Here is a 9,420-nt window from a genome sequence, read left to right as displayed (position 1 = left end):
CGTCGTGACGTCAGACGCACGGCCGCTCGGCATCCCTTCCCCCAAGAGCATCCATGATCCCCGGCCTGCATACATTAGAGCACGCCCAGGCACAGCATTAACTATGCAAGGGTGTAATGTAATGTGTGCAATGTATAAATCTTAGATGGCACATTAGAAAACAGGACAATGGAATCAAAATTTTATTTTATTATCCCTGTGTCCACATCAGATCTCACATTTTACATCCCAAGACAGCTCAGTATCACATCTCTTACATACCAATACATAATAATTAGCAGCCAGTTTGATAATCAATTTATAATTTGAGTCATTTTTAAAACAAACATGCTAAAACACCCACCTTCCAGCTTCTAAACTGTGATAATTTGCAGCTTTTCTTCATCCAACGTGATGGTTGACGTACGCTGAATACTTTTGTTTCAGACAAAACATGAAATGTGATGACAAATTGGGCTCTAGGAACCCATTGTCTGACACCACAACAATACTCAATTAATAAAGAATACAAACAGAAACTTAATCTACAATGAAAATACTCATTTTTTGCAGCCTTCTGCCATTTTTCTGGTCGAGTAAGAGTAGTGTAAGAGCAGCATATTTATAGGCATATTATCACAGTAATTACTTGCATAACAAACTCGTAGAGCTGTCATACAATTCATAAGCAGCCAACTAAATGTGAGTTTTCGTTGCTTGGCAACCCAAGATCCTGAGAATGTAGTGTTGCCAAAGAAAAGGAAACACCATCGGTTTGATGTGGTTGTTGGATGCGTTTCTTGTCATGCATCAGCTCTGATTATCTGTGGGCAAGCTATTTCTGATCCTGGCAGTTCTCGCTGATGATCTTCATCTCATGATGCACTGATTCCTATTAAATGCAGTGTTTTCCCCAATGTTATTGCCACATGTCACAAGGCACACTCCCTACTACCAGACTCCCTGTACTCAATAATAGGATAAATTTGAAATATATGGAAGATTGATTGAGTTTTTGAGATAAACATCAACATCCGTTTGAGATGACCAGAAACAGAAAAAGCTCCCTCATATTTTTTTCTGCTGATGTTTCCATTTTGACCACACTCTGATTAATAGCAGCAAAGTCTTATCAGTCAGTTCTTCGGTGTCGCTGTTTATTCCAGACGAGCTCCTCTGGCTCCAGTAGCCGTCACGTGACACACCTCCACATCAGCCCCCAGCTTCTGCAGCTCGTCCAGCCATATCTGTTGCTTCTGGGACAGCCGGTCATTGGGCCCCTTCACCTCCACCAGCTACAAAAACAAGACATGCCATATCACATTGCATGCTGCAGTATAATCAATGTAACCAGAGGAAAATACCAATTCAAAGAGCCAGGATGTGATGTGATCTCACCTTGTAGCTGTTGTTTGAGGTGTTCCACACCACTAGATCAGGCAAACCTCCACGGCAGTGTCTGTAGTCTTTAGACATCCGTGCTATTACCCCTCCTAGGAAGGGTCCACCCAGGCATGACACAAGAGACTGTAAATAGAGAATAAAAGTTGTATAAGTAGTTACGTGAGTACCTACAGTAACACATGTTGACAAACCATCTAATGCAAGTTACTTCTTATACATATAAAGGCATACTTTGCATCATCTTGTAAGAAGAAATAATGTAAGGAAACACTGCTGTGCATCTGCAACATTATGTAAAGTGTGATAAGTATAATAATATTCATTACCCCCTCATGTTTGTAAATGGAACGGGCAAACATTAGAAACACCTCTCAATATAATGAAGTCCAGTTCAACACCACTAAACTACAACCTCAATAATAAATGTCTAGTTAAATGAATACCTCACTTACACTGAACATTACTGTCTTTGTAAAGGTAGAATTAATGGCCGTTGTATTGAATTGTATTAGATTTTACAGGTGAACCTAATAAAGTGGCCACTCAGTGTATATTTATTAGAGTGACAGTACATACCTGTGCCTGCTGAAGGGATGAGAAACGCTCCCAGTTGACCAGTGAACACACTTTACCCTCCTGGGACGTCCAGACATCTTCCAACATGTCGTGCAGAGTCTCCACGGACGACTCGCTAAGCAACTGCACACGAGCGTCGATCGCCTCTTTTCTGTTCTCATAGAAACAGTCAGTGTAAAAATCCAGTGGACATGTCTGTGAGCAGAAAGGAAGATGAGTTCAATTGTTATTCAGTGGATGCACAGATTTCCTGCAAATATTACAAACATAGATAGAGCTTGCTTTACCTGGTATGGATTTCTAAAAACATCTGGAATACCCTCCATAAAAATGATGTCCCATAGCAGGAGACCAAACAGTGTTGAGAATGTTGAGCCCTCTCCGTGGATCCCTGTTAATTAACAATCATAATACCATGTTAAGGTGATAAAAGGATACTAAAATATTTATAACAGGTGAGACAAAACTACTTACCTTGATCAAAGCCTTGCTGGCGGTAATGTGCTAAAGACAGTTCTTCCACAGAGCATATTACAGTGGCATCGGCACTCTCTTCCCCTTCTCCATTTACTGTTATAAGAAACCTGGATTTACCCATGCCCCCCTCATGAGGAAACAGCTGTCCCCGGATAGTCACCTGGAAACAAAACTACCAACATTAATATATATATCTACTATTCTACATACACCCAACACTTATAGAGAACCAGTTTTCCCATGTTTTTGTATCTAAGTGACAAATGGAGACAACAATTTTTTAAATTGGCCCAGTGTTAAGCAAGAGCACCCCAGCTGCAGTGGTGAAACAGGCTGCATTGTAATCCTTACAGACCATTGTGCACCATCTGTTTTACATCCATTAAAATGATTTTTATAATGAAACTTCTTGAGCAAGAGGTGAGGAAAAATGTTCAATTTCTCTGTAGGTTCTTTTCTGCAATGTTGTCAGACACTTATAAAGACAATCTGAGCCTGTCAGTGGCAAAAACAGTACTTTTAGTGGACATACATTGACGGTCCACAATTGCCTGTAGGGATTACACTGCAGCCTGTTTTGCTACTGTGGCTGCAGTGGTCTCTCTCAACACTGGACTAATTTCAAAAATTGTTTTTTCCATCAGTCAGTGAGACACAAGAATATGTGAAAGCAGTGTCCAGGTTGAAAATACCAAGGTTTCCCTTTAACACTTGTTTTTTCCCCCTAGAAACCCAAATACTAACATACTGTACTAAACTCACATGTGTGACATCTTGGACTTGGATAGTGGGCAGATCTTTTAGCTGCAGGCGATACTTTTTCATGCTGGCAGACTCTTTCATCCTCACAGCTCTCTGATGAAGAGAGAGTTTATGTCCAGTTCGCACCAAAGGGTCTGACAGCCCCTCTCTGATCGCACAAATAGCCTAGGAGCAATGGGAAAAGACCACCGTCAAACAACCGAAACCACACAGCTGTTACTTTGCGTGCTGTCACACAAAGAGATAGATTATGTCTTTAAGAGGTGAATGAAGCCACAGATAGTGGTGCTCACTTGCTCAGGTTTTTTTAGGTGCTGGTGAAGGTTTAGTGCCAGTCTGTCCCACCATCGTCCTCGGCTGTCAGGACAGTAAACAAACTGCAACAATAAAGACCGCAGCTCCTCCACTGCCTCCTATGAAACAAATGACATCTTTTAACTATGACATTTTTTTTTAAATCTAACCTCTACTTAACCAGGAGAATCCCATTGAGATTAAGAATCTCTTTTTCAAGGGAGACCTGGCCAATAAAAACACATAGTTACGGACAGAAAACACAGAAAGAGACAAAAAGAATCAAGCAAAAGAAATTTAAAAGAATTAACCAGGTAAATTAAAAACTTTGACACCTTCAGGAATCTGTCACTACTTCATTCATTTGGGATTTAAAAGCATTAAAACAAGATTAATGCCATGAGTTTCAGTTTAAGTCCTTCTGCCACATGCTCCATGCCTAGGGTGCAGAATACACAACTGCCCTTTTTCCAATTTGTGAATGGACATTTAGAATAGAAAGCACAATGAACACTGAGAACGCAAAGAGTATTGTCTGACAGTTTTCTGCATGATATAGACACATAGGTAGTATGGAAGTAATCCAAGAATTTTCCTATATATAAAAATGTACCAATGACAGAGCCTCGTGTAGCCAGAGCATGCTGTGTCAACCAAGGAAATACTAACACTAATTAAAAAAAAAAAAAAAAAAAAGCGGCAGCAGCAAGTCACTTTATAACATCAAAAGACAAATACAACTTATATTGAAAATAAACACCCAGTTTTAGAATCAGCTTTTAGGGGTTTGTCAATCAAAATACCCAAACATACAGTACAGGCCAAAAGTTTGGACACACCTTCTCATTCAATGCGTTTTCTTTATTTTCATGACTATTTACATTGTAGATTCTCACTGAAGGCATCAAAACTATGAATGAACACATGTGGAGTTATGTACTTAACAAAAAAAGGTGAAATAACTGAAAACATGTTTTATATTCTAGTTTCTTCAAAATAGCCACCCTTTGCTCTGATTACTGCTTTGCACACTCTTGGCATTCTCTCGATGAGCTTCAAGAGGTAGTCACCTGAAATGGTTTTCCAACAGTCTTGAAGGAGTTCCCAGAGGTGTTTAGCACTTGTTGGCCCCTTTGCCTTCACTCTGCGGTCCAGCTCACCCCAAGCCATCTCGATTGGGTTCAGGTCCGGTGACTGTGGAGGCCAGGTCATCTGCCGCAGCACTCCATCACTCTCCTTCTTGGTCAAATAGCCCTTACACAGCCTGGAGGTGTGTTTGGGGTCATTGTCCTGTTGAAAAATAAATGATCGTCCAACTAAACGCAAACCGGATGGGATGGCATGTCGCTGCAGGATGCTGTGGTAGCCATGCTGGTTCAGTGTGCCTTCAATTTTGAATAAACCCCCAACAGTGTCACCAGCAAAACACCCCCACACCATCACACCTCCTCCTCCATGCTTCACAGTGGGAACCAGGCATGTGGAATCCATCCGTTCACCTTTTCTGCGTCTCACAAAGACACGGCGGTTGGAACCAAAGATCTCAAATTTGGACTCATCAGACCAAAGCACAGATTTCCACTGGTCTAATGTCCATTTTTTGTGTTTCTTGGCCCAAACAAATCTCTTCTGCTTGTTGCCTCTCCTTAGCAGTGGTTTCCTAGCAGCTATTTGACCATGAAGGCCTGATTGGCGCAGTCTCCTCTTAACAGTTGTTCTAGAGATGGGTCTGCTGCTAGAACTCTGTGTGGCATTCATCTGGTCTCTGATCTGAGCTGCTGTTAACTTGCGATTTCTGAGGCTGGTGACTCGGATGAACTTATCCTCAGAAGCAGAGGTGACTCTTGGTCTTCCTTTCCTGGGTCGGTCCTCATGTGTGCCAGTTTCGTTGTAGCGCTTGATGGTTTTTGCGACTCCACTTGGGGACACATTTAAAGTTTTTGCAATTTTCCGGACTGACTGACCTTCATTTCTTAAAGTAATGATGGCCACTCGTTTTTCTTTAGTTAGCTGATTGGTTCTTGCCATAATATGAATTTTAACAGTTGTCCAATAGGGCTGTCGGCTGTGTATTAACGTGACTTCTGCACAACACAACTGATGGTCCCAACCCCATTGATAAAGCAAGAAATTCCACTAATTAACCCTGATAAGGCACATCTGTGAAGTGGAAACCATTTCAGGTGACTACCTCTTGAAGCTCATGGAGAGAATGCCAAGAGTGTGCAAAGCAGTAATCAGAGCAAAGGGTGGCTATTTTGAAGAAACTAGAATATAAAACATGTTTTCAGTTATTTCACCTTTTTTTGTTAAGTACATAACTCCACATGTGTTCATTCATAGTTTTGATGCCTTCAGTGAGAATCTACAATGTAAATAGTCATGAAAATAAAGAAAACGCATTGAATGAGAAGGTGTGTCCAAACTTTTGGCCTGTACTGTATATAAAAATGAACAACCCCTGTGTCACTTCTCTTAACAGTGAACACTGAACATTGCTTCATTAATGTGTGTGAGAGTGGATAAGGTCAGACAACCTCATAGCGCCGTAGCCTCTGCAAGATCTCCACCCCTCTGGATAAGATCCGAGTGTAAGCCCATCCTGCAGTGAAGCTGCGCAGGAAGACAGGCAGCTCCTCGTGGTGACTGTCCAACACAATGATAAGGTTAACATTTAACAATATCCAGAGACTCTATATCTCTGATTTAGACAAAAGCAAATAAACAGATTTATGTCACCTGAGGTCATGGTTTTCCCTCAGCTCCTGCCAGGCACTTTTGGCAGCAGTGTAAAGCTCCATGGCCTCTTCCCACTGACCCCCCTGCATAGCCAAGGCTACCTCCAGCAGGGCTCGCATGGATGCTTCATATCTGGTGTGAAGGATGAAAACATGAGCATTTATTCCTGGTTATTCTGTGGGGGTGAAACATAAACTCTTTTGACAGACCCTCACCTGATAAGATCCTCTCTGTCCTGGAACACCTTGACTCCACGCTGCACTGTGTAGTCTGGGAAGGCCAGGCGTCCTGAGTTAACCAGCAGGATGGTGAAGAGCTGGTTCTGCCCACCAGCTGCCATCTCCTCCTCATCCATGGTGTCCGTCAGAGAGAAGAGGAGAAGGATGCGAGAGAAGACTGCCCGAGGACCGCGACATAGGCGCACACAGGAACTCGCAAGCTGCTTTGCCCTTTAAGGTTTGAGAGGACAGTGTTGAGGTCATAACTACAATACTGTGAATGAACACAATGTGTTTGATCATCTCACCTTTTGAGGATGACAGCCCCAATGTTGTTTTGAGCAGGGGTCAGAGAGAAGAGGGACTTTTGCCTGCTCAGACGGAGGAGTCCATCCACTAGCTGCTGTTTCTGAGTCCCAGAGTTGCCCAGATGGAAAGTCTTTGCCAGAGATTTAAGTTCAGGAGCAGGCAGGAGATCCAGAGCCTCCCCCAAATCCTGAAGGTCGCTCTCTTTGATATACAAAAAAAAAAGCACAAGGTGGTATTAAAAACAGAAAACAGAAAATGTAAATGTTTGGTGTGATGTGGTATTCCAGGGGAAAGCACATATTCTTTGTTAGATATACTTGATGTGTATAGTTCTTTCAAAACAATGTTACACAGTGCTTCACAAAAATGACTATGGTAAATGGTAAACATTCTTGGTAAAACATAAATCATTTTATATGACGAAAAGTTTATAAGCAAGTTTATAAGTATGAGTTTTAGCAGAGATTTGAAGGAGGTCACTGAGGTAGAAAATAGAATTTCTGTTCCAGAGTTTGGGGGCCCCTTGGGAACCGAGTATTGCTAGATAAATACCAATTGCATCAATCCATTCGTTGTTTAAACAGCAGAGGATTTTGTGCAGAACAGCAGGGGGGCAGGAGCCTATCCCAGCATGCATCCTTCCTATCTTTTCTCACTCTCTCACTACGATCTATACCACCTTTGAGGAACAGCAGTTACAAATCAGGAGGGATAACAAACTTTTAGGAAGAGGAGCCAGCTTTTACTTCAAACATTTTACTGTGTTTTTTTAGTTAAAAGTGTACAGATGTAACAAATGCAATCCTCATCAACAACAATATTTTGTTAGGGATTATTTACCTGACTGTAGAAGACCACTTTGAACCAGCTCCTGCGCGACAGGCCCCAGATCACTGCATATCTCCTCATAATCCAGCTTATTTACTTGCAGCCACTTCAGTTTCCTCTGGAAGAGTCTCACATACAGCTTCTGCCCCATGACTTTGAGAGGAAAAGCACATGTCAGTGATGAGACCTTACTTATATATTAACTAACAATGACTGAGTGATATATCAGCATACCTGAGAGTTTCTCAAATGCATGGACGAATGACATATCCTCCTCATTAAACAATGACCTGTCGTCCTCATTCTCAAGGACAGCTTGCAGTACGGTCCGGAAGTTACGGAGGTAGTAGGGAAGCCGTTGGGGATAAGAGCTCTCGACAGCCTGGTGACTGGTGGTGTTGTCAGCACCAGACTCTGCCACTAAATCACTATCGATCGCTGCAGCACTTTTCTCATGTGTTTCCTCTGAACTCAGAGGGGGGTCAAAAGTAGTGGTAGAGGGTACCTCAGTTTCAAGGTGGTGGGTATTAGTCGTGTCTGCTATATTATCACTAGACAGCACCTCCTGTGGCTCCCTGCTGCTCCCCTCATATCTGGCTTTTTTTCTGAAATCAGACCCCCTGCCAGTGAAAGTTGGTCTCTTCTTTCTTTTTGATAGTTTGGAGGAAGAGGAGGGCAGGTTTGAAGTAACCACTTTTTGGGGAGTTGATTTAGATGCTTTGTGTTTAAGTCCTTTGTCTGATAGATCTTTCACTGCTGTTGGAGTGTCGGCACTGGTTTCTGTCAGGTCAATGACTGTCACACTGTTGTTTGTGTCTTCTAAACTCTGAATCAGATGATTTTCTTTCTGTGAGCTGCTGAGTGTGTCAGAGAAATATTCCTCCTTTTCAGGACACAATGGTGCATGTTCATGTTCCTTCTGTGTCCTCTCTGGTGCCTTCTGACACTTCCTGGATAACTTGGAGGAGAGACTTCCCAGGTCAATTGTCCTGACCACACTTTTATTTTTTATCTCCCGTGGTGCCTGCTGAGAGTTATTCTTTTTAAAATAAGGGCTGGTCTCGGTCTCTTTAACCTCGTCTTCCTTCTTTGGATCCAGCTCTGGGGACTTTGGGGGGTTCCTCCTGGGTGACAGCTGGTTGCTTGGCACAACACTATTACTTGCTGAGGCGGCACTGCTGTCTCCTCTCTCAAAGTTCTGACATTGAAAATCAATGTGCTCATTGATCTTGAATCTTGGTACGAACTGGCCACACAGGGGGCAGGCCAGCTTGGGTGGAGGCTGGCTGCTGAAGAACGAGGTGATGGGAGTTGTGGTGGCAGCACTGGCAGAAGTCCCAGCACTGACGTTGCCTTTCTTCTTGCTCTTCGACAATGACAAACTTCGCCTGGGTTTGTCTTTGCTGGCTCTCTCGGTCATGATGCAGGCGGAAGGGGTGCTGCTCGATGAAAACCTTGACGTTTTTTAGAGGCTTTTCTCTGTTGCATAACGTCACTCTGTGGAGAGTCGATAATGCTATGGCTATGTTTAGCTAGCCTAAATGCTAACTTGGCTCAGAAAGAAACACTTCCTTTTAAATTGTCACACATTTGTAGCTTTTGGTGCTTCAAACACATTATAAAAATTACCAAAACCACTGATATAAAGACTGTTAATTCAAAACATAAGCTAGCATACCGGTAGACGAGCAGCACGGTAGGATAACAACAATCCCGCTTCTCAGGCATAACTACCAGAGCGCAGAGTGCTTATTAAGGTGTACTAATCGATCCCAACTACATCGATAGTCTCTTAACTGCCTTAATGCAAAAAAACAAGATTAGATCATTTAAA

The 9,420-nt window shown here is 42.5% G+C and overlaps 1 protein-coding gene across 1 annotated transcript; it reads right to left on the bottom strand.

Moving 5' to 3' along the window:
• Positions 1–173: 173 nt before the first annotated feature.
• fan1 (FANCD2 and FANCI associated nuclease 1) lies at positions 174–9,317 on the bottom strand. The gene is made up of 13 exons (XM_033633991.2): positions 7,821–9,317; positions 7,599–7,739; positions 6,758–6,959; positions 6,447–6,680; positions 6,232–6,363; positions 6,030–6,138; positions 3,492–3,611; positions 3,199–3,363; positions 2,434–2,596; positions 2,247–2,350; positions 1,960–2,154; positions 1,378–1,506; positions 174–1,274 (listed from the first exon to the last, which is right to left on the bottom strand). Exons 1-13 carry the CDS (start codon positions 9,004–9,006, stop codon positions 1,137–1,139), a joined length of 3,018 nt encoding a protein of 1,005 aa, XP_033489882.2. The 5' UTR covers positions 9,007–9,317; the 3' UTR covers positions 174–1,136.
• Positions 9,318–9,420: the final 103 nt, after the last annotated feature.

Source organism: Epinephelus lanceolatus, chromosome 5 (genome assembly GCF_041903045.1).
Source record: "Epinephelus lanceolatus isolate andai-2023 chromosome 5, ASM4190304v1, whole genome shotgun sequence".
NCBI lineage: Eukaryota > Metazoa > Chordata > Actinopteri > Perciformes > Serranidae > Epinephelus > Epinephelus lanceolatus.
The sequence above is the reverse complement of the archived record's forward strand: the minus strand, read 5'-3'. Positions and strand labels throughout refer to the sequence as shown.

Coding starts and splice junctions, on each gene's coding strand:
- fan1 (XM_033633991.2), bottom strand. CDS start 9,006: ATGACCGAGAGAGCCAGCAAAGACAAACCCAGGCGAAGTTTGTCATTG. Junction 7,740..7,820: donor TGCATTTGAGAAACTCTCAG/GTATGCTGATAT, acceptor TTCCTCTCAAAG/TCATGGGGCAGAAGCTGTAT. Junction 6,364..6,446: donor GACAGAGAGGATCTTATCAG/GTGAGGGTCTGT, acceptor CCTTCACACCAG/ATATGAAGCATCCATGCGAG.